Source organism: Trachemys scripta, chromosome 1, assembly GCF_013100865.1.
Source record: "Trachemys scripta elegans isolate TJP31775 chromosome 1, CAS_Tse_1.0, whole genome shotgun sequence".
Classification (NCBI taxonomy): Eukaryota; Metazoa; Chordata; order Testudines; family Emydidae; genus Trachemys; species Trachemys scripta.
Window position 1 is genome coordinate 28,721,342 of NC_048298.1, and position 25,206 is coordinate 28,746,547.

General features: G+C 40.2%; 1 protein-coding gene across 1 annotated transcript in view; it reads left to right on the top strand.

Moving 5' to 3' along the window:
- KIF21A (kinesin family member 21A) overlaps positions 1-25,206 on the top strand; it is a 153,617-nt gene that overhangs the window by 66,142 nt on the left and 62,269 nt on the right. The window contains exons 4-12 of the mRNA XM_034772455.1: positions 2,271-2,405; positions 6,448-6,615; positions 8,666-8,781; positions 12,807-13,002; positions 14,351-14,540; positions 16,600-16,663; positions 17,266-17,469; positions 22,054-22,092; positions 24,797-24,884. Of these exons, the coding sequence (XP_034628346.1) occupies positions 2,271-2,405; positions 6,448-6,615; positions 8,666-8,781; positions 12,807-13,002; positions 14,351-14,540; positions 16,600-16,663; positions 17,266-17,469; positions 22,054-22,092; positions 24,797-24,884 (1,200 nt within the window). The remainder of the gene's footprint in view (positions 1-2,270; positions 2,406-6,447; positions 6,616-8,665; positions 8,782-12,806; positions 13,003-14,350; positions 14,541-16,599; positions 16,664-17,265; positions 17,470-22,053; positions 22,093-24,796; positions 24,885-25,206) is intronic.

The following is a 25,206-nucleotide window of genomic DNA, read 5'->3' on the forward strand; positions in this document are numbered from 1 at the left end:
TCTGGGTGCGGGTGAGGGTAGCTAGGGGCTGTGTGTGGATGGGAGTGTAATTCAGGGTGCAGAGAAAGCGGTAGCTAGGGGCTGTGTGCAGGCAAGGCGGGTAGCTCAGGGTGTAGGGAGAGGAGTAGCTAGGAGCTGTGTGCTGCGAGGGCACCCCCCACTGTGGTTGCTGCTTCCCAAGGGCTCTGCCAGCCCCGGAGCTGGTTCCCCCCCCCCCCCCCGCCCCAAGCAGCTCTTACTGGCTGCACAAGCAGTCAAGAGGGGCTGGGAGCTGAGGTGCAGCCACAGCCCCAGGCATCAGCAACACGAGGAGGAGACAGGGAAGCACTTGGCCGACTGCTCCATGGCACCAGCCAGAGCAGGAGCCGCCCCACCCGGGCCGGCCTTTGACCTGGCCGGGGACTCAGGGGCGGGGAAGGGTGAAGCTGACGGGGGACTGCTTGCAGCGACTGCTCCCCCCTCCCCCACCAGGGCCACAGACCTCCCAGATGAGAACCACTGACCTAGGGTATAGCCCACCAGCATGTAATTTGACATTATAAGCTTGCTTTGCCTTTAAAGCATTTTTTCATCATTTCAACTTTGCTTTATTTTAATTGCATTATAAAAAACTTGTACAAAATATAAAAATATTTTTTATTTATTACTATAGGAAATGCAGGTGTGAAACAGAATGCAAACAAATTAAAATACCATTCCCCGGGTCCTGGTGTGCTGAGACCACTGCCTGTGTCTTGCTGACTAGCATTGCCTTGTTGTTTTCTTGTACTCCCCTGTCACTCTGAATCCATCTGTTGTCTCTTGTCTTATCCTTAGATTGTAAGCTCTTTGGGACAGGCACCATCTTTTTGTGGGTGATTGTACAGTGCCTGTCATAGTGGGGCTCTGGTCCAATCCTGGAGCTCCTAGGTGCTGCAATAATACAAATAATAAATAATTATAATAAAATAATCTGTTTTATAAATGAGATATATGAGACACTGAGCAATTAAGTGACGTTGCCCGAGGCCACCTAGATGAAAGTGAGAGTGGAGCCCAAGAGCCCTGACTGGAATGTTCAACTCTCTGAACCAAGTATCAGAGGGGTAGCCGTGTTAGTCTGAATCTGTAAAAAGCAACAGAGGGTCCTGTGGCACCTTTGAGACTAACAGAAGTACTGGGAGCATAAGCTTTTGTGGGTCTTGCATCTGAAGAAGTGAGGTTCTGACCCACGAAAGCTTATGCTCCCAGTACTTCTGTTAGTCTCAAAGCTGCCACAGGACCCTCTATTGCTTTTTACAGATTCAGACTAACACGGCTACCCCTCTGATACATGAATAACGTAGTAGAGTTGACATAGCTTATGTTGACTTATCCCGGTGTCTTCACTGCACTGCGTCAATGGAAGCTGCTGTCCGGTTGAACTTACCTTACTCTTCCAGGGGAGCTGAAGTACCGGAGTCAACCAGAGAGCGCTTTGCCGTCGATTTAGCGGGTCTTCACTGGACCCGCTAAATCAACATCGATTTCAGCAGCGTCGATCTTCCTGGTAGTGAAAACAAGTCCTAAGGCCTGGTCTACACTTTGGGGAGAGGGGAGATTGGTCTAAGTTACACAACTTCAGCTACGTGAATAACGTAGCTGAAGTCAACATACTCTCTCGGCGGTGGAGTACAGGAGTCGACGGGCGAGCGCTCGGGTCGATTTATTGCGCCTAAACTAGATGCGATAAATTGACCCCCGCTGGATCGATCGCTGCCCGCCCATCCGGTGGGTAGTGTAGACATACCCTAAGAAAGAACAGGAGCTGTATTTAGCATAGCTTTATGATAGTTTTGTAATTCCAGCATGTATATGTGTACCCTAGGCCCTATGTATACTACTTTTTCCATGTTAGGAAAGCATTTTTAAAATTACTTTTAAAATAATTTTACTGCAATGGTTTTAAAATTCTGTCCCTAAATCTTGTTAGTGCGTGTCTTGGGAAATTGTGAGAAATTGTATTGTAGATAGTGCTCTAGTACACTACCGCTTTAAGTGATGGAGGGATATCTTCTTGTCTCTCGCTGAGGGATATAGCTGTAAAAAGCTCAGAAGAGTGTACCGAGAAGCCACAGTGAAACCACATAACTCTTCAGTCTGCTCATAAGAGTCCATGCAGTTTTTATTTAAAAGCAGCTGAAACATTAGTTGAGCAAGAAAACAAAAGTGCAGGCAGGTAAGTGTAGCAATTCTTGCTCTTTTAAAAAAAAATAAAAAATGGAATATATACATTTTTGTCTCTCTTACAGATGATACAGTGTTTGAAGTTGGGTGCTTTATCTCGAACCACGGCCAGTACTCAGATGAATGTTCAAAGCTCACGTTCTCATGCCATCTTCACTATACACGTGTGTCAAACCAGAGTTTGCTCTGCAATTGACACTGTATGTATTACAGATTTACAGTACTTTGCTTTAGTGACAACTTTTCCGAATGTGAATATCGATTTGTCAGACAACTAACTGTTCTGTGTTTTGAATTACATTTAGTAAAAATATCTCACTCATCACCATGCCATTTGCTAGGCACTATGAATAATTTGATCTAATCTGTGCACATGTAACCAGCCCCATAGCTGGAGGCAATAGTAGATTTGTCAATTTCATATGTGAATCAGCCACTGTTGAGCTGTTTAGCTCTCTCTTCCCTTCCTGTGAGAGAGGCTTTCAGTTGCTATTGGGAGTGGGAGGGGGAGAGGAAGTTCTTCCTACAGCACCTCCTATTGGTTATTCTGCCAAGGAGGCAGATGAGCAACCAACCATAGCGCTCAAATTTGCTAGGAGGCTGGACCTTCTCGCTACACTACAAGGATGGGCTCCAGCCTCAGCCAGAATCATGTAATTATAAAAAAAATAGCAAGAGTTGGCAATACTTTGTAACACAGTGGTCTGGCCTGAGGCCAGCCAGCCCTGTTTTAGGTGGAGCCCCATTTGAGAACTGGTTGGGAGCTGGCCATTCACAGGGTCCCAACCAAGGTGACCCCCCTGCCCCCATAGCAACCTGAAGCCGTTTTCACAGGAGGAGAGGCGGGAGATAAAGAGCTTATCAACTCAGAGCCACTCTGCTCCCCTCCTGTGAGAATGGGGGAAGGATGGTTCCTCTGCTCCTTGCCCCTCTTTTCTCCCTCCCTGCACCACCTGACCTGGGAATGGGCAGAGGGGGATGAAGACCCCCAGGAGTTTTCTCCCACTCCTGAAAGGGGGAGAGGGGGACCCCAGTACAGCGCTCCCCCGTGCTCCGCGGCTGGGAGAAGGAGGTGAAGAACCACAGAAGGAGAAGAGTTGCATTTGGGGCAGCTGAACTGATGGTGGAACTGAATTGATAGGGGTGAGGGTTGGGATGCTGAACTGATGGTGGGGCAGAACTGATTGGGTGAGGGTTGGGGTGCTGAACTGATGGGGGTGGGGACAGAATTAACTGCTGGACAGGGCCCAGGAAGATATGGGGGTGAGAGCTCCTGCAACAGGGTCCAAAATCATCTTACTCAATGAATTTGGAAGAGTGGTCAACACTAACTATCACACACAGGAGATGAGCAGAAAGAGTTCAAAAATCAAAAGACAAACAACCCCCGCCCACCACCAATAGTCTTTAAAAAAAATTCTCATGATTTTTTGTGGGCTTGAGTCATGATTTTTGATCTCTTGAGGTTGACAATACTAGTTACACATTCTCTTTTCTGGGGGGCTTTAGTAAGATGTTTTGAAGATGTGGTATATGACATTACTGGATCCTGAAACCCAAACTGCGGCTGATTAAAAGGCTCTCTTTTGTTTCTACAGTGCCTAGCATAATGGGTTCCTGATCCTAATGGGGGCCCCTGGACACAACTGGAATACAAATAAATAATCAGTTGGGGGCAGGGAAAGCCACAATTCAGGTTTCAGGTTTTGCTTTTTTCCAAAGACAGCAGCTTCTAGAGACCTGTTGCTAGGGTAACAGATTTACTCCTTTGGCAGACAGCACAGCAGGTGAAGCCTCTGCTGCCCAGGGAGGGTAGGCAGCTGGGTCTGCAGTGGATTGAAAGGGTTCTATACCCTCTACATTTAAGCCCTCTGCACTTAGAGATGTTCTTAAACCTATAGTTTATTTTCTAAGTTAGCAAGAATGAAAGGCTGTGTTAATGTTTAAGGAGTGTGAGAGTGTGTGTGTGTGTGTGTGTGTGTGTGTGTGTGTGTGTGTGTGAGGTATAAATTAGCTATATAACTGTTACAGACTCAGAAGTAAGGTACTCTTAAGAAAAATGATGCACAATAATATTCTGTTTTGAAACCTACAGAAACACCTGCTTAACTTCTAGTAAGTTTAAACCACAAAATATTGCAGTCCAAGACCACGGCTGAGGGGACTATTAATGGGATGCAAAAACTATCACACTCTGGTCATCAATTTTAAAACCAGCCCATATTGGTAGTGATTGAAAATTTGTAATATTTTAACCAGTTTGCAGAATACACCTATATGAAATGAGTTGGTCTTAGTCCAGCTTCAGTGGACGTGTCCACAGCACAGATTGCCATGAAAACGGACACTAATTGGCTCCCTTCTTGGCAATCTTAGCAGAGGGTCCAAGGAGTAAATAAATAAGCATAGGGAAGAAATGATCTTCTCAACCCACAAGTGTTTCCTCTACAGTAGGACTGAGCCATATGGGCAGGGCAGAGTGAGGACTACTGTTAGATACAGCATAGACAGCAGTACCTGTTTTGGGATGGATAAGACTTCAATCTCCAGGGTAAGCATCAGCAGCAAACACACAGTCTACTAAGGACCGTTGCACCAGCCAGAGTAACCACAGTTGATGGCATCACACCAGGCATGGTATAGTGAAATTCTCAAATCTGGCTCAGTCTTGTGAATCCACAAATCTCTGGGGTGGCCCTACATGTGGTGCCAGGTAAGGTCAGAACATGCACCCGTTTGCACATTGATAGAGAGTTTGTGCTGGGGTGCTTTGGTCATCCTGGTGACACTGCTGAAGAACATGCAATGGTGCTTTTGAATATAGCATGTGATTGAAGGAAAGCCAGATCTTGGGATTGTGACATTTCACACACAGTCAAACCACTTTATGCTCAGAATTTGTCATTGACAACGCATATGGAATGCCTCTTGCTGCTCCACTTCTGCCTGTAAGAAGGTCCAGGTTTCTGACTGGCATAGCTGTGCAGGCAGTATGCAAGTATTGGTAGATTCAGAACTTTGTCTCTGTGCAAAGCTATTTTTGCATTCATAAGCGAGGCATAGACTTCATGCAGGAGGTGGTGAGACCTGTTGGTCAAAGAACATCAAGTTGCTGCAACTGTTTGAACTTTGCTTGCAGCCCTAGGTAGATGAACTTGTCAACACTCTGCATGATACTTGACCCCACTGGTACTGGGGGCTCTTGTGGCCCATCTCTGAGGTTCTGGACCTTGGTCTTCTGCCATGAGATGTTAAACCCCATAGTGCAGGTGCTGTTTTGGAGACATTGGAGGGCAGGTCTGAAATTCTCTGACTTCCCTCAGGATAAGGACTACTAATTCTTTTCTTAAAAAATGCTTTGGGGTGGCCTAAGGGCAATGAAAGAGAATGTTTTTGCTGCCATGCATGAGGATGTGGATTTGAGAATGACTGACTGAAACCCTCCTATAGCGTAAGCCACTAAAGACAAGGTGCCCGACCGATTTTATGCAGTTGGCCTGAAGAGATTAGGGTGTGCTGGTAGCATTTGTTACTACCTTGATGGAGATGTTGAATTTTTCCTTTTTCTCCCTTCTCCTGCCCCTACTTCATCCCCGGTCTAAAATGTGGGTTCTGCTGTAATAGTGGCAGCTGGGAAGAGGATCAGAAGAAAATAAGCATTTTCTACATGAAGGTCTGGGATGATGCCCTAATGATAGATGCGGATCAGGATTAGAAGTATAGAGTATTAAATCAGTGGATCTTTAGCTAACATTCACTGTGCTATTTTGGCAGGTTGATGAACTAAGCACATGTGTGTTACTTTAGAAAGTGACACACAATGCATTAACCAATACATTTTTTAACCAATTATTGGGGTGAGTCGGGAAGATACAGGTTTATGATCAAACTTTATTTCCCGGCTGTCCAGCTTTTTTTGCATTTCTTAATACAATGTTTTTCTCTAGTAAGAAGCAGTTGGAGCTGTTTAGGCTGAACACTCATGTGTGGAACTTTATTTTGGTGCTGATATATGTCTCAAGTTGGCTTTTTATGAAAAATATGTTCATGTGCACAGCTAAACTTGAGGAGGATTTGGGAGTAGTTGCTCTGTTAAAAAGAGCTTAGTTTAATAAATTGAGGAGATAGAAGGGAATAACACTGTCCCTGGTCAAATAATTGCTATTTGAGCCTTGTTAATATGCAGTAAAGTGTTTTACATTTTTTCTTGTTGCAAAACTTTATGAATTCTTTTTGTTGCAGGACAATGTGACAGATAACAAGATAATTTCTGAATCTTCTCAGACGAATGAGTTTGAAACCCTTACTGCCAAGTTCCATTTTGTTGATCTGGCAGGATCTGAAAGATTAAAGCGTACAGGAGCTACTGGAGAGAGAGCAAAAGAAGGCATTTCTATCAACTGTGGACTAGTAAGATTAAAGACTTGTTTTGTTAGGCTGTTAACCTCTTTTCTTGTTTTTCGTTCTCTTCCATTGAGTAATCTCTGAAGTGGAAATGTTTAGTGACGCTCAGAACCAAGGACTTCAGTATGAGAACTAAGAAATGACAATTTATAGGAGTTCTAATTAGGTTCCCATACTTGTTAACAATTCCTGGGTTGCACTAGACTGTAACTGGAAAACTGCGATATCAGTAATTCTCTCTGAAAGTAACTTGGGCCCTGCAGAAAATATTTTTAGATAAAGTGTACCCTCTACTGATTTTAGCGGCATTCACATTGTACTGTACTTACAGCAAACAAAAGCTATAAATAAAATGTGTTTTCTGTAGTAAATTTTAAAATAAAATTAAAAATATATAGTAGATCGCTAGGCTTATAGTGATATTATGAAAATAAAAATATTTCTTTAAAAGGACACAATCAACTTGAAATATAATTCATTAAAACAAAAAATTTAAAGTAATATGTCTACCCCTGTCTATTTTGATGATTTTACAATTGGATTTTACTATTTAAAAAAAAAAAAAAAATCTCTCCCCTGTTGCTGTGTGAAAGACCCAGACAAACAGGGGAAATGGACAGACTTTAAGTGATTCCATGTCTAGCTTCTGCTCCTTGCACTTGCTTGGAGCCCTGTTGGTTTATTAGGGCTCTGTGTGGGTATAAGGGTCTGCCTATGCAATTTTCTTTACAGGACTGGGTACCAAATTTGTTCATTTTATGGGTGAAAACGTGCCTTCTAACAGCCAGACTGCACGCTTAGCCTGTGATCAGAACAGAACTTCTTTTTCTTTCTGGCTCATGTATCACCAGTGATAAAGATTCTGCAACTGGAGCTTAGTTAACAATTTTATTAACATTGTGAGAGGCAGAAAAGAGTTCAGCTCAGTTTCCCATAATTCTACTGACTCTGCAGAGCTAGCAGGAGTTTTTGGTTTCTCTGTTTTTTTTTGTTTTTTTTTTTAAATCTTACATGCTTTAGTGACAAAAATATAACATGCATAAAATCTGATTGATAAGGTGCTGCTTTTATAAAGTCACCATAACTGCACTTAGAAAAAATATTTTAAACATTAGAATTTTAATTCACTGAACTACTTTTATAGCATTTTGTTGTAATTCATAGGTGGCAAATGACTTAAACAAATTCAAGCATATGGCAACACTATTGAAAGTAGCATTTGAAAGTAGCATTGAATCTGAGATTTTATAATTGTTGGCTCAATTAAGACATTTTAGAAGAATATATTGGGAATTAGTTGCACAGAGTGCCACCTCGTGGTATATATTTAGAAGAACAAATATAGCTGAGATGCCATAGATGCAAAGACCTAAAAGAAAGTGGTTATTTTCCTTTAAAATTTAGACCTTGATACTGCAAATGCTTACACACATGAATAATCCCATTGAAGAAAATGGGATTGCACGTGTACATAGGTTTTTGCAGGATCCGGGCAATAGATTGTTTATAAATACCATGTAAACACTTGCAATAAAAATGTAGTGTCTATGGTAATGGAAAAATCACAACTAAAGAATTCTATACTAGCACCTCAATAAATCAGAAAATTCAGGATATTCTTTCTTTCATATCTGCAAAGGTGTTAAGTGCTCATTTTTGTGTCAGAATAATACTGATGCAAGATGTTTGGTTGTTTTTTCTTTTAATATAAAACCAAACTTAGTAAAATTAAATATAATAAGGAAGATACCTTCTATGAGAAATAGCTTATAAATTTAACAATCATCAAATTAAATGGCTGTTACAAAACAAAATAATGAATACTGCTACATGTGACCCTCATTTTGGATTAATTAAGAGATCATATGCTTGCCACATAACCCGCTTGTTCATAAAGACCGCAAATTGCAACCGTTATTTAATTTATTATTGCGAGCATGTAAATATACAATAGTGCTAAAAAAATTATTGTACCTGGGTCAGTAACAAATATTTTTTTAAATAAGGTTACTTAAAATTGACAATAAGTTTGTTGTAAAATTTGTCATCTTTTTAGCTGGCACTTGGCAATGTAATAAGTGCACTGGGGGATAGAAGTAAGAAGGCAACTCATGTACCATACAGAGATTCAAAACTCACAAGACTACTTCAAGACTCTCTTGGGGGAAATAGGTATGAAAATTGGCTATTATATACTACATTGTGATGAACCTGGTTTGACGGCTTTGGTAAAGGACTGCATAATTTTAAAGAATATTATCAGCTTACTATATCTGAGGCCTAAAATGTTTTGGTGGTTGTGTATATTATTACAAAACTCAAGATGACTAGAAATTTGTAATTTAAATGAAAACTTTCCTTTACCCTTTCGGAAATAAAAAATACTTTTTGTATTGTGTTAGTGCATGAGAACTGGAAAGCAAGATATAGTATGACCAAAAGTGAAAATGACCACTATATTTTTCTTCTGAGTGAAATTAAAAAACCACTAACAGTATAAACATTGAAAGCTACAGTAGATTAATTTCATTTGCAATAGTCCAAGGTGATATTAGTAACATAGGGAAAAATTTTTAAGTTAGTTGACATTGTCCCTTTCAGTGGCATTGTGGTTATACTTTGCTTATGGCTAAATTGTTTGAAATCTTAGCTGCCAATTAAGAAGAGAATCCTTTTTAAACTATGTAATTTAAATGTAATTTCATTGTTGCATCACGGCCTTATTAATTAGAATGTGATTGGAAGTTGTAGTCACTTTTTGCTTGAAGCAGAAGTTTTTTTTTTTTTTTTACGTGGCTTATCTTACATGGGATATTCTGACCAGCCTTTGATGTGTTACAATATATAGTTAGTGTCACAAAGGAGGTGAGTTCATCAATATGAATAGAATTCTGAAACATTTTATTATTGTAACAATCTCAGCAGTGTTTTATTAATCCAAGAGGATTTCATTATTTAGCTGCCATTTTAATTTTGCAATCCAGTTTGCCTCCCTACAATATTTTTTGCCACTATTCTTCTTTATAATCCCTCACTCCTCCGTTCCCCCTATCCTTGCTGCTGCTAACATTTGTACATTTGAAGTGGTTTTGCAAACTACTATTTGCTCATTTGCTGTGGGGTTGGGGTTTGTGTGTGTGTGAGATTTAATAGTTTGATAAAAGACCAATTTTTTTTGTTAATATCAGTCGTCATTGTAAACAGAAGCTGAGTAGATTTTTGTGACTGAGCTGATATATTTTCATGAGTTTTCCAAACTTGGTTTAAAGAGTTAATTCTCTCTTGTTTATATTCCTCTAGTCAGATTCTTAGCCTCTAACATTAATCACAATTAGTTACTGTGGAGATGACAGTGATACAAACAGAGGATTAGGACTTCAGTGAGAAATAATACTCTGTACTTAATGTATTATAGCTCTTTTCATCTTCAAAGTCATCATAAAAATTAACTAGCTAATTAAGCAATAAGCATCCGGGCTCAGATGAACCCTGAAAAACAAACAAATGTTTCCATGCAAATGTCCATAATAATTTAAAATACATAGGCCCTACCACGGAGAAAGAGCTTCTGCAGCTGCTGGCTGATAAATCTCCTGTAATACACATCCATGTACACTTCTTTCAACTCACTGGGGGAAATGCTTTCCAAAAGCAGCTGCATATGCCAGGTTAGGCAGGAGATAATCACCTATGACTGCTTCTTCCTTTGGGGCGGAGTCTGATTTTCCCAATCCGATCATCCAGTATTGTAGTCCATCTCCTGGGATTGGCCTCAGGATTTCTGAGCATATGCTCTCTCTGCCTCCTACACTGTCATCTTCCTTGGCCTTTATGCAGCTTGCATGACTCAGAATGCCACAGATATGTTTAATGATGTTATACTGAATTGAATCCTAAAGAAAAGAAGAAAACAAAACTAGTATATAACCATAATTGTCTCTAGATAAAACCAGTTAAAAATAGATATTGTGTTTGGTGCCACAGGCGAGGGTATTGTCTTTGAACCTAGATATATAACCCGAGAGTGTGTGTGATAACCCAGATAAAGGTTCTATCATATTGTTATTAAAATCTTTTTAAAAACAGGTGCATGACACTGTTTTCATATGTCACCAATCCATTATGGCTGTGACTGAGTGATATCTTTACCAAACCTGGAATTGCCAAAAGATTTCACAGAGGATGGCTAACCACATTTTGAAATCCAGATTGTCCTTGCAGAAATCAAATTAATAGATTTTTTTTTCCTCTTGCCTGTCCCATATTCTCATTATGATAGGAATCAGTACGTACTTATTTTCATTAGTTGTGTAGTTCCCCTGTTAAAGTGGACAAGTCACTTCTATTAATTTTGTTTTAAATATCAGAGTTCTTTAACTTTGAAAAGCAGCTGTTGCTTGTGTGCAGAATCAATTCTTCATATAATTTTTCAGTACTGTAACATTCCATTGAATATATTGCTCTAATGTTCCATTGAATATATTCCATTGAACATATATTGTATATGTTGTGGACATATCACACATAATCTTTTATTACATCATAACAGTTGCTAGTAATAAGTCCATCTATGTTGTACTGCACCCCAAGGATCTTAGATGATGGTAATGCTGTTATTGTGTCCATGTGTACTGTTCTCATGATGCATAATCCTGGCCAAAGGTTGATGCTGTAACAGTTCTGAAGCAGTATTTAAATATTAATCTTTTGCCTGGATTATGCGTACAAAGGTACTGAGCACTTATGCTATTTTATTTGAAAAGCGTTTGCATTAGGCTGTATATGACATGAAAACTTGCTTAATTTTCATATTTTTAAATTTAAGGGAAAAGTAAAATGAAGGGAATAGAATGAATTTTGTTAAAATAGTTCATCATGAAATTCTGATGGTAAAGCAGAGCTGAAGTCACCACTCAGTGTGTCAGAGGGAAGTGTAGTAGTATTATGTCAAAGACCTTGATTGAGCCAAACTACTTAAACATGCTTAACTTGCAGCTTGATTAATCAGTTTCACACTATCATAAGACTGCTTGCATGCTTAAGTATTTTGCTGAATTGGTACCTGAGTGCATGAAGGGAACCAAAGAAGAATTCCTAAGTTCTAGTCCGAGCTCTGACATTGAGGTCTTGGGCAAGCTATTTACCTTTTCCAGTTTAGTTTACCAAGCTATACAGTGGGGATAATAATGACGTGACAGATTATTAATGAGTTTCTCTTTGTAAAGTCTTTGAAGTTGTGAATAACTACATAAATGCTAAATAATTACCATTTATTTTACTTGTAGGATCTCAGATCAGTTATTGATCTAGCACAGAGGTGGGCAAACTACGGCCCGGGAGCCACATCTGGCCCTCCAGACAGTTTAATCCAGCCCTCAAGCTCCCGCTGGGAAGCGGGGTCTGAGGCTTGCCCCGCTCCGGCACTCCAGCCGGGGAGTGGGTCTTGCCCCACTCCGCACGGCTCCCGGAAGCAGCGGCACGTCCCCACTCTGGCTCCTATGTGTAGGGGCAGCCAGGAGGCTCTGCACACTACCCCCACCCTAAGCACCGCCCCCGCAGCTCCCATTGTCCAGGAACCGCAGCCAATGGGAGCTGCAGGGGCAATGCCTGTGCACAGGGCAGCATGCAGAGCCGGAGGGGGGACATGCCACTGTTTCTGGGAGCTGCTTGAGGTAAGCGCTGCCCGGAGCCTGCCCCTCTGGCCCCCTCCCATGCCCCAACCCCCTGCCCCAGCCCTGATCCCCCTTCCCCCCCCCCCCGACCTCCAGCTGGAGCACCCTCCTGCACCCCCAACTCCCCAGCCCCAGCCCCACCCCAGAGCCTGCACCCCCAGCCGGAGCCCTCATGCCCTCCCGCACCCCAACCCCCAATTTTGAGAGTCTTCATGGCCCGCCATACAATTTCCATACACAAATGTGGCCCTTGGGCCAAAAAGTTTGCCCACCTGTGATCTAGCATCCTATATGGTAAAGTAAGATGATTTAAGGACAATATGGTAGCATTAACTCACAATTTCCATGCTTTTAATGGTGTAAGTCAGATTCTGAACATTTTTAAAGTTAGTTTAAAGTCAGTGCTTTTGCATCAATGTTTATTTCAGTTGATGTATTTGATGCCATGGCACATGGGCTGTTTTGCATAATTTAAAAGAGTTTTTGTTTGGATTTATAAAGTTGATCTATGTCTGTAACTCACAGCCAAACAGTCATGATAGCATGTGTGAGCCCTTCAGACAGAGACTTCATGGAAACTTTGAACACACTAAAGTATGCCAATCGGGCACGAAACATCAAGAACAAGGTGATGGTTAATCAGGACAGGGCTAGTCAACAAATCAATGGTTTACGCAGTGAGATTGCACGACTTCAGATGGAACTTATGGAGTACAAAACAGTAAGTACATTTATTAGGGTTTCTTTTATTTTAGAATATCACTAACATTTTACAACTCATTTTTCTATTAGCTACTTCTACTGCACAAAAGAAAAGAACAGAATAATACCTTTAACTTATATAGCACGTGGTGGCATCCCAAATTTTACCTTCAGATATGAATGCATGACTACCGTTGATGTCAATAGAAGTTGCATATCAGAAGGCAGAGTGTGATCTTATAACCTATACAGAAAACACTTCATTCACCAGTAAGCTGCGGGGGTAGATTACACAACATTTAGGATGGCACATGAGTAAGAGTGTCATTTTTTAGGAATGTTATTGTTGTGTTGGTTAAAGATTTAACAACCTATCATGGTTAAAACAATTTATATTGGTTGGAAATTTTGCATCTCAGTTGTAGAGATTCCTGTGCTGATTTGACTGGCAAGAAACCAGATCATGGGTTAAATGTTTTACACAGAGTTCTTGAAACAGCAAAGTAAATTCTGGACTCTGGTTTTTAAATCTACAGTGTAAGTTATACATTTTTAATATTCATATTGTACTATGCCTACTTAATATTTTTTCAGCAACAAAATAGAAACATTTTAAGGGAATTGGGGTTATTTAGTCTGCAAAAGAGAAGATTGAAGGGGGATTTGATAGCAGCCTTCAACTACCTGAAGTGGGGTTCCAGAGAGGATGGAACTACGCTGTTCTCAGTGGTAGCAGATGACAGAACAAGAAGCAAGGTCTCAAGTTGTAGTGGGGGAGGGTTAGGTTGAATATTAGGAAAAACTTTTTCACTAGGAGGGTGGTGAAGCACTGGAATGGGTTACCTAGGGAGGTGGTGGAATCTCTTTTAAGGCTGGAGGCTTTTAAGGTCAGGCTTGAGAAAGCCTTGGCTGGGATGATTTAGTTGGGAATTGGTCCTGCTTTGAGCAGGCTATTGGACAAGATGACCTCCTGAGGTCCCTTCCAACCCTAATATTCTATGATTCCCAGCAAATGTACTACTATTAAGTTTGTTTACCAAGCAACATAACCTTGGTTATGGTTATGAGAAAATGTTTTTATCTTAATAAGAAAAGGGATGGATTACTCATTCCCTCACCGATGCTAATACATGTTCCTGTGGATTATCACAGACTTAGAGAATTTTGTAGGAACCTGTTGTTAAAATAATGGCAGCACATAACTGTTTTGAGAAATATGCATATTACAGTAACCTTTGAAAGAATGATTGCTTCCACCTTGAAGTGTCTTTGGAAGTGTATGGAATTTTAAGTGTACTGCCTTTTCTGAGTTGAATGAATGTTTGGTTCAGATCAGTGTTAACTAGTAATAAATATGTTTTCTCTAGGGCAAAAGGATTATTGATGAAGAAGGTATCGAAAGCGTCAATGACATGTATCATGAAAATGCTATGCTGCAAACAGAGAATAACAACCTGCGTGTAAGAATTAAAGCAATGCAAGAGACTGTTGATGCACTAAGAGCCAGAATAACACACCTTATGAGTGATCAAGCGAACCAGGTCCTTGCAAGAGCAGGTATTGTGTACTTTTTAAAATTGAAAACTGTCTAATACATTTATTAATGAGGCAGCTAAACTCTTGCTTTTCAGTTCTTGCAGGTTACTTAGGGCAGAAACTGCAAAACCTACTTCTCAGGAAAAAGTCCCCTCTTAGCAGTCTTCATTGTATTACTTAGAAATTTTAGTAGTAGAAAAGTTGTTTAAGGCCCCAATTGACCAGACCACTTTAGTATGTGAGTAACTTTAAACATGTGAATGGTTCCAGTGGATGGGCATGTGTGCTTAGATGCTTTGCTTTAGATTGAGGCCTAGATACGGAATGGGTGGATGTTGTCGTGATTTCCTCACATCGTAGACTTAGGCTACATCTTCACTACGGGGGGAGGGGGGGGGGTCGATTTAAGATACGCAAATTCAGCTACGCGAATAGCGTAGCTGAATTCGACGTATCGCAGCCGACTTACCCCGCTGTAGGGACGGCGGCAAAATCGACCTCTGCGGCTTCCCGTCGACGGCACTTACTCCCACCTCCGCTGGTGGAGTAAGAGCGTCGATTCGGGGATCGATTGTTGCGTCCCAACGGGACGCGATAAATCGATCCCCAAGAGGTCGCTATCTACCCGCCGATTCAGGCGGGTAGTGTAGAGCCAGCCTAAGTGATTGAAATTGCTTTATCTACTGCTCATTTTGCATGTTGCTTCAGAGCAATCTGAGGAGCTATGAACATATCCTACATTACTACATTTATGATGGATATATTATCAGCATTAACTAATATAGAAAATAAATAGAAAAAGTTAAGTTTAAATAATGTTGAACTTGTGACACAAACAAGAAAACTTACATTTCAGAATGGTAACTCATTGTAAACTCACGTGTCAAAGACCCTGCCTACACTTGTGGTATCATTTTTTAAAAAATCCCATCAGTTCAGCTGAACCAGTGTTAGAACTGGTGGAAGGCCTAATGTAGATAAAGCTCCTGTGACAACACCCATTTTACCACTGTGCTAATTAAACTTGCTTTTCAGCGTACCAGACACTCCTCTATACAAGGGTTCCTGCTGGTTCATCTGTACTGGTGTTAAAATTATGGGAATTGGGCGTGGCGGGGGGGAGAGGAAATAGCCAGGCCATTCCTTAACCAAGGTGTTAGCCGTGCTACAAAACACCTCTGAAGTCCTCTATATGCATGTCAGTGAACCTTCTGGGGGCAGCAGTGATCCATCTGGGGCCAGTTTTATTTATAGTATAAACAGCCATAAAGTCTCATCTACACTGGCCTCATAGCTATCTTTTAAAGGTTGTGTGCATACCCAGTCCTATGAATCACTGTATTATATGGTTTATCTGACTGATGTGTATGTGACCAATTCCATGTCAAAACCTAGAGAAGCTTCAGTTTTCCCAGATATAAAATTGCAGCCAGCAGAGGGAGGTGAAAGCAGGTTTAGAAGCTGTTTTCCCCCTTGTGCCCAACAATGGGGTTGTGCAACTTGGGAAAGTCCACATTTGCCAAGCTATTGGGAATCAATGTGCATATCTGTTGTCTGTTGGTATTGATATCAACGTCAACAGGAGTGGAGAAAAGAATGAAAATTAAACTGTCCAAATTAAATAACAAAATAAATACAATTAAAGGACACAGGAAACAGTAAGTTCCTCTACATGGAAAATTTTAGGCCAAAATCCCAGTGGTTGTCATTTTAACCTCAATGTCTCAAGATTTTTGATGCCTAACCACTTTAATGTTACATCTTCAGAGAGAATGTCATTTGAGTTGCAAGACTGGTAGGTGTTCAGTGTGACACATTGCTTACAGATATACGGTACATTACTGTTAAGTTCCTCATTTCACCAGATCTTTTAATTTCCTTTTGAAGAAACACACGCTTGGTTGCAGCATTCTCAGGTTATGGAAGATATACAATATATATTTTTTCACAAATGAGGAGAAAATTTAAAGTGGGAAACCCGAATCACAATGTACCTTTTTAAATAGCCCTATTCCACTGCATCCATACTAATTTAATGTGAATAAGTTATATTATGTCACTTTCTCTGTCTCTCTCAAAGGAGATGGGAATGAAGAAATCAGCAACATGATTCATAACTATATCAAGGAAATTGAAGATCTCAGGTACTTGTACAACATGCTGTGGTGTTTTGAGTCACATTTATGGGTGGGAAAAACCTTTCAGAATGTAGATGCTTTCTAAATTGCTACTCATTATATCATTGGTGGGGCTGAAAACATTGGAAATAGTTTTATGGTTTAGCAAAACCTAGTAACTTTGTATAAGTATTGGTATTTGAGAAAATACTTAAAAACAAACAAACACCTTGATAACAAAAGTAGAATCTAAAATTATTATTGTACATGCCCTGTGTTTTTAAAGGAAAATAAAGATTATTATGAATTTAACTGTTAACTTTTTTAGACTTAACCTCATTGTTCCTTAGAGGTTACCTTGCAAGTGGTGATCCAGCCCAATTCCCATGTAGCATTAGTGAGCTGGTAAGGGCACAGTATGAAATGGTATGATCTCTGGAAATGTCAGAGTGGTTTTTCTTAATACTTTATATGTGTTCTACAACGGCTTAGAATTTGTTTTTAAGTTTGAAGACAGTTTGGTTCCGGTGCTTTGAAACTACCGGTATACTCTTCATATATCCATAGTATTTCTAACTGCATGATATCTTAGTGGTTTTTTTAATGGTTTTGTTTTCTTTTGTTGTTAGAGCAAAATTATTAGAAAGTGAAGCAGTTAATGAAAATCTCCGACGCAGCCTGTCAAGAGCTTCAACAAGACCATCATATTTTGGAGGCCCTTCAGCATTTTCTGCTTCTGTGCTTTCTTCAGAAAAAGAGACTTTGGAAATTCTTGATATAGCTAAGAAAGATTTAGAAAAACTGAAAAAAAAAGAAAAGAAGAAGAAAAAGAGGTAGCATTTAAAATCCACATTTTTAATGTTTTAAATCCTTTTTATGCAAAGGGGTGTATTTTAACCAGTGCACAGGATAGGGCTGTAAGTTGCTTATACTGCAAACACTTAAGCACGTACTTAACGTTTGCATGTGTGTTTCCACTGACTTCCTTTCCGTAAAATTAAGCACATAGTATTTGCAGAATCAGGGCCTCTGTCCCAGTGCATGTTTTTATCATTTGAAACTCGGAATAATTTTGAAACTATAGTAGTAAAAATTATATGTGTATTGTTGTCTTCGCACAAGTCTGAGATTTCAGTGAGAGAAAATAACTCTTTTGTGTACTCTGTTGAAACATGGAAGTAGCTTGCTCGATATACTGAACAGCTGTTGGGAATTCCATTAGTAGTTCTTGAATGGCTTCTTTTGCTTGTACGTCTTCAGCTTCTATCCCTGTTTTTATTCAAGACTTCCTACTTCACTGCAATACCATGCTTCATTATTTTCTTTTATTCAATTTCTAACTCATTGAAATGCGCATAGACATTGATATCTGTTCAGACAGCAAGGATCCATTCATTGATACATTGATTCCTCTAAATATCAAATAGTTCTCTTTTCTCTGAAATCTTCCTGTGCTTTTAATTCATTATGTCATTTTTATTGGCTGTTGAAACTTACACAAATAAGTAATCAAGAATTTTCACAACTTTTTAAAAAAATCTGCTACAAATATGAAATATTGAGGTCAATAGTTCTGATAAGGAAGATCTATTGGATTGAGTCCCATATCTATAAAAGTCATAACCACAAGAGGTGACTGACAAAAATACTGACTGTTAGTTGTAGAAATTTACCCTTTCTCATGGTCACTAGGTTCCTTTGTGCCTACGTCTGCAGGGAAGTTTCAATTTTATTTATTTATTTATTTATTGACACACACTTTATCTCACCTCTTAGTCAGATGTCTTTTTATGGATCCTGGAAGGTGCTGAGCATTGTAGTCCTAATCCAGCAAAACACTTTGGTAGGTTTAAATTTAAGCATATGTGCTGAGATTTACTCTTGTTTTAAAGCTAAAGAACTATGTAAGTGTTTTGCTAAACTAGAGCCCGAGTGCTCAGCACTTCGCAAGGTCAAGCCCATAGAAGGAACTGGTCACTTGAAAGTTTCAAGGAATCTCTACCCCATGTACAGAATTACACAAAGGGGTATGTACTTATTTATTTATTCCTTTTTCTGAAGTCTCTGGTATTGGCCATAGCGGCAGCAGGAGACTGAACTCCAGAATTGGCAAATGCTGTGAGCCAGATCCTTGGCTGGTGTAAATCTGCTTAGGCTGGTTATCAGGGCATGTGGTCCTATGTGTTTTACACGTGTGTAACATGTAAATCATGTTCTTGTTTAATTCCTAAGCAATAGAATGATTGTTGTAGTCTGCTCAGATGGGGAGGCTCAGAAAACGCTGCATCTGGGTTCACTTTTGTATCCTTGCAATTATTGAATGGGATCATGGTTTATTAATACCTGTAGGGTTTGTATCACTCTTGGACTGGCTGGAGGGTCTGAGCATGCAGTGAGCCGCTGCCTGAGTCTCCTCCCTGAGTCAGGAGGGGCATGTGTACCATTTGAACAAATTATTGAATGGAATCATGGTTTATTAATACCTGTAGGATTTGTATCGCTATCTATATAATTTGTGGCTGATACTCCTTGGAATAATCTATGTAAAGTATACAGCTATATAAATTGCTGTTGTGTGTATAGTTAAAAAACATACAGGAAAAACCCCTTGAATGGTGAGAAATGTTAGGGTTTGGGGGATCATACAGGTATAGTGTGATATTGTTAACTATGGATTCCTCCCATCTGCTTAATGAACTGCACAATGGGCATTTGTGGTAGAGGGTTCTCTACATTTGTTCCACTGAAATGTCAGTAGTTGGCAATGGATTAGCTAATGAATTATAAATGGACAAATTGCCCTGACGTTTGGGGATTGTTTCCTCTACTCCTGTCTCCTTCATGCATTTAGCTGCTCCAACTGTACTATACCTTGTTCTGGATTTCATTCTTTTTAAGTTGCCTGACTAGCATAGCCCTTGTACGTGCATAGTGTTTTGAAGATTTGATTTGTGCTGTCCCACGTCACCCAGTGACACCCACAGCCATACGTACCATACTCACAGTATGTACTGTTGGCTCTGAGTGGAGACCCAGCAGATGCCACCCCCCTCTGGGCCAAGCCTGGGACAGCAGCATGGGCGGCCCCTCAGCTGGGGAATTGACACCCATGGTGAGGTGTTGGGCTGGGGCACCCAGATCCCCCACCCAATGGAGGAGCTAGGGGCTCAGGGAAGTGCCAGGGCCTCCTGTCCCAGCCCACAGAGCTGGGACTCTGGCAGGAGTTCCCCCATTCAGTGGAAATGCAGGCTCCCCAGACCAATACTTCCTGTGTAGCTGGCGGGGCACTCATGCTGCTGTCTCGGGCGTGGTCAGGAGGGAAGATGGCAGCTACTGGGTCTCTGTTCACAGCAGGATGGGAGGGCTGGCCCCCCCACTCCTCCTTTTGCACCCCTTCCCTGCCTCCCCTATGGTCAGTGGTGCTTCCACCAGGGCAGTGGGGGAGCTCTCGGACTGGGTGAAGGGTCTGAGCATGCACACTGACCGCAATGATCCGCTGCCTGAGTCAGGAGGGGCTTATGGATCATTTGAACAAATTCTGGGGGTGCCCCATGTCACCAATTTTTATACAGTACTATTCTAGTCACATAAGTCAGTGTGACTAGTGATGCATCATCTTAAATAGGTGTTTCTAAATCACTGTAAGGTAGCCTGAAAATCTGCTTGTATGCTGTCACGGAGTGGGGGGACATCAGGGCCCTGCATCCCTCTTCCTGGGATTCACCGTGACTCTCAGCCAGCCAGTAAAACGAAAGGCTTATTGGACAGTAGGAATGCAGTCTAAAACAGGGCTTGTAAGTACACCCAGAACCCTTCAGTCAAGTCCTTCTGGGGGGCAGGGAGCTTAGACCCCAGCCTTGGGGTTCCCTGCGTTCTACCACCCAGCACAAAACTGAACACACAACCCCCTCCAGCAGCTCTCTCCCCTCTCCCCCCAGCTCCTCCTCTCCTTTGTCCAGTCTCCTGGCCAGAAGGTGTCACTTCTCCCAACCTCCCTCCTGGCTCAGGTTACAGTTCAAGGATCTTTCTTCAAGGGAAGTCCCCCATCTCCAATGTAACTCCCTTGCAACATTCCCAGGTCAAATGTGCCCTGCTCCATCACATATGCCTAAATGCCCGTTTTTAAAGGAGCAATAGGTATGCAGTGCTTAGAATATTTAGCCCTTGATGAGCACCTGTCATAAAACTTCTTGAAGTCAGCTGGCCAGCATGGCTGGTGGAACTGTCACATATCTAAGTATAGTGTTCTCCATCAATGTGACCTAATCTCTCAGTTCCTGGGGTACATTTTCCTTTCCTCTTCCAATCTTTAGTTATTTTTACATACTTCATAACTTTTTTGATGCCTATACTAACTGTTCTTCCTTTAACTATTATCACATTAGATTATTGATAAAATTAAATAGGTATCAACATGGTTAGTATTTTACATTAGAAGGTGCACAATGGGAAGTCATTCCAATAAATTCCAACTCAAAATTAGTTCAGAATTTGAATGAGAGATCAAAATTATAAAATATTTTCAGTAATTTAAGACACTTTTGCATTTATTGAAGTCATTCACACATCTCCTTACTGTAATATATCTGTCATTTAAAAAAATTATTTCCCATCCCATCGCTTCTGATTTGTACTTTTTTGTTGATGTTGTAACAAGCAATAAGTGGCAGATACATTTTTAATCCCAGAAGAGTAAACTATAATATTTTGCCTTAAAACCTTTAAAAACGCAGCAACTGCAAATTGCAGATGTATTCATAGGTTATGTTCAGAATGTATCATTTATAGTTTTACTGTTAGAAGTGGAAGTTTTCTGCATATTGTTCTTTTAATGCAAAGTGTATATATAGATGCCTGTAGCATATTCTAATATAAAATTAGTGTATTGTTTGAGTCCTAGTACATAGCAGGGGTATATATTTTGTTAGTATGGTTTAAAGGCAGTACTTTTTGAAGTTTTAAAACAATATTTTGTTAACGGCCCCCTATGCTGATTTAAAGGGCACTTTGAAGAGCAAAAGAGAAGAAACATTTATCTTTGAAGATCATACTTTTTTAAAAGCTAATTAGAAATGATTCTCAAAATAAAATAAGCAGTTGTGTTTCCAAAAAACCCTTCACTAGTGTAACTTGAGGTATAGACAGCTACAGTACTTTATAATGACAGACTGGTCAACCTCAGATACTAGAAACACTGCCTAGGGTACAGTAGCTCGTTAGTTTTCTCTTTACTTTCCAACTGCACAAAATGTATTGCCTTTTTACTATTTGTCGTCTTTTGATGGTATCTTTTTAAATTTCATTTTAAAATCCACAAGCTCATGTATCATTTTTACCTTCTTACCACTTTCGCTTTCACTGTCTGGTTTGTCCTTCATTGGCTTGGCCTTCCAATACTGTACCTCCTGCTTTTGAAGGCTACAGAAACTTGAGGAAAGCAATCAAGAAGAAAGAAGGTTGGAATATTTCCCAGGTTTTTAATTAAACTGTCATTTAAATTAATTTAGTTGCCATACATGAAAGGCAATTCTAGCAGTAGATTCATAGACACATGTAGAGTAGTTCATTGGGGCTTTTTAAAACTGTTTTTTCTTTTAAATTAACACTTTTTTGTTTGTTTGTTTAAACAGGAAGAAACATACTATATGTAACTGGAGGTCAAGGCTAACCTTGGGCTCTTGCTCTGCTGGGCTAGTAGTGTTGGGGGAGTAATGCTTCTAGCCTTTGAAGCTATGTATATAATACGCACACACACACGCACACACACACACACACTAGTTTTAGCAGTGTGTAGTGTATGTATATATAGCTACTCACTGCAGTGAAAAGCAAGCTGCATCCACCCTGCGGCATGTAGCTACATGTCACTGAAAGATTCCAACAGCAGGGAAAGACTTCAGCAGATCTTGCTGCCAGAGCCTTTCACTGCAGGGAGGCAAGGCTCTGGCAGGGGGGAGGCACTGGGAAAAGCAGTTGGCAGTGTAGACAAGGAGGCACAGCTTGGGCAAGTAGAGAGCCATGTAGAGTATGTGCTTTGCATACATACCCTTATCCAGGCATGTATTTACTCTCCTTAGCCTTGCCTACCTAGTTACACTCTTATTTATAACCATGATGGGGGGCTACATGAGTATGTACACTATACACGGCCAAAAGGAGCATGCAATGTAAATGTACCCTGAGAATATCTGGAGGGTTAAGCAGAAAGACATCTGGTCATCCCAGCTACGTGAGAAGAGTAGTAATGCTTCCCTACAAGAAATGTATAGAGAGACATTAAAACAGGCCAAAAATAGTTTTCATAATGGCACATAAGGCTTGATCCATGTTTGAATGAAGTCACTGCAAAATTTCCTTTAATTTCAATGGTGTGTGACTGAAATCTCAAGGCCACCAGCCTTGCAGACTCCTTCCTAGAATCTGAAAGTCAAGCTGGGTTCTTTTTGGTATCATGTATCATCAGCAGTAAGGATGCTACAATTGTAATTTTGTTAATAGTTCTACTGATGATGAAAGGACCGGAATAGAATTCAGGTAGCTCTGTAGTGCTAAGAGGAGTAAAAGTAAAATAAACATTTATAATTCTGAATACACACGGGAAGCAGATCTGCTGCTTAAGATGGTGCCATGTATACACATACTGTTAGAAGCACACTTTAAAGCTGACTTACAAAAGTCATGTACCAAATGCCAAGCACTTCATGAATGTGCTGTGTATCCACAGTTGCCAGACTGAGTGACATTCAGCAAATTTACATAAAAACATAATTATTTCTGATTCTGTGATGTCCAGCCTGCCATTGCTGCCTGGCTCCTGATCTGAGATGATGCCCCAGCGTGTATTGTGCTGTGATATAGTACTTATAAATCTGTGTTGGAAAGTCAGGTTCACCTGTACAGGGTCAGAAAAGTTCAATTTTTAATATATGATGTTTTTTTCCAAGCAATTACGCCTTCAAAAATGAATATATAAAGAGGACATGGAATATATTTAAGAAACATTTGCCCTGCCTGCAATGGGCCAATTTCAGTTGGCCTCTAGAACAATTGTTATGTGCTGGGTATCATATTGTGTCAGGAGACAGTCAACCCAGGTGACTGTAGAAGCTGTGGAACCTGAAAGAAGAGAAATAAAGATGGTTATAGGTTATAATGTGCTAAATGACTCTCTTGTATTAGCTACAGAATGAATTATGTGTGTGTCAATGAAGTAACTGGAATTTGGTACTTGACTTTTTGCAGGTCACCTTTTAACTGTGGATTTTGCTTTTTCCATCACGACCTGGCATTTAAAAGAATGAAGTAGAATATAATTCTCTTTTCAAATGGCTGTACTTATAATAGTCAGTTTTAACATACCAATCATTACAGTTCACATTTTTAAGAGAGGAAAGGGAGTACAGATGTGTGGCATCCAAGTAAGATTAAGCAATATTCTAAACACTGGAAGCATGTAAATGTACTTCAAAAAAAAATCTAAAATACATCCTTGACAAATGAAAAAGTTGCTTTTTAAAACAGTGCCCTATTGCAAAAATCCTATTTAGGGATTCTTATGTATTTTTTATGGTGTATCAATGCCTACTTTAAGCATGCTTTCATGTATAGGTACATAACAGCTCCAAAAAGCAATACAGTTTAATAAGTTAGGATTCTTTTTTTCAAAACTTATGCCTGAGTTTGCAGATGACACACTGTAGAATCTATCCTACTGTTTAACAAAATCTGCTGCATGTTCAGTCACACACAAAATACTCTTCTATTATGTTTGGTAAAAGTTACAGGGGATACATTGCGATTTCTATCCAAAGTGGGTACTGCTGTAGTATATGGAGATTTTTATTCCTATTGCTTAAGTTTCTAGTTACAAAATTAAAAATCCTAAAAGTAAAAGCTACAATTATTTTATGATCAATAATGCTGCTGTATAAACCAAGATTATGTAGGGGTAATTTAAAAATCAGGGCATTGTTATCTTAGAGGTCTAGAAGTTATGTTTTCCCAGTGCTCAGCTTTGTTCACTTGGTTAGCTGTATTTTGTATTTCTCCTTTCTTTGGAGCATCATGTTTTTACAAGTGCCAAAGGCAGGTTATTGGTTTAGGGGAAAAAATACTATCATAGCATCAATGAGCTAATATTTCATTTGCACTTTCTTTTAGTAATGTTAAAGAGGAGAACCCAGACAACGAACAGGAGAAAAGGGATGAAAAAAGCACTTCAGAGAGAGAGAATCATGAATTGGAAGCGGTAAGTACCGTATATACTCGTTCATAAGCCGAATATTTTTGGTAAAAAAGTGACGCATCAAAGAGCGGGGGTTGGCTTATGAACAGGTCTACACCAAAATGTGATGATTTTAAACTCTATGGAATCATTGAATTGAATATCTAATATAGGGATCGGCAACCTTTAGCACGTGGGCCGCCAGGATAAGCACCCTGGTGGGCTGGGCCAGTTTGTTTACCTGCGGTGTCTGCAGGTTCGGCCGATTGCAGCTCCCACTGGCTGCGGTTTGCCGCTCCAGGCCAATGGGGGCGGCAGGAAGCAGTGGCCAGCACATCCCTCAGCC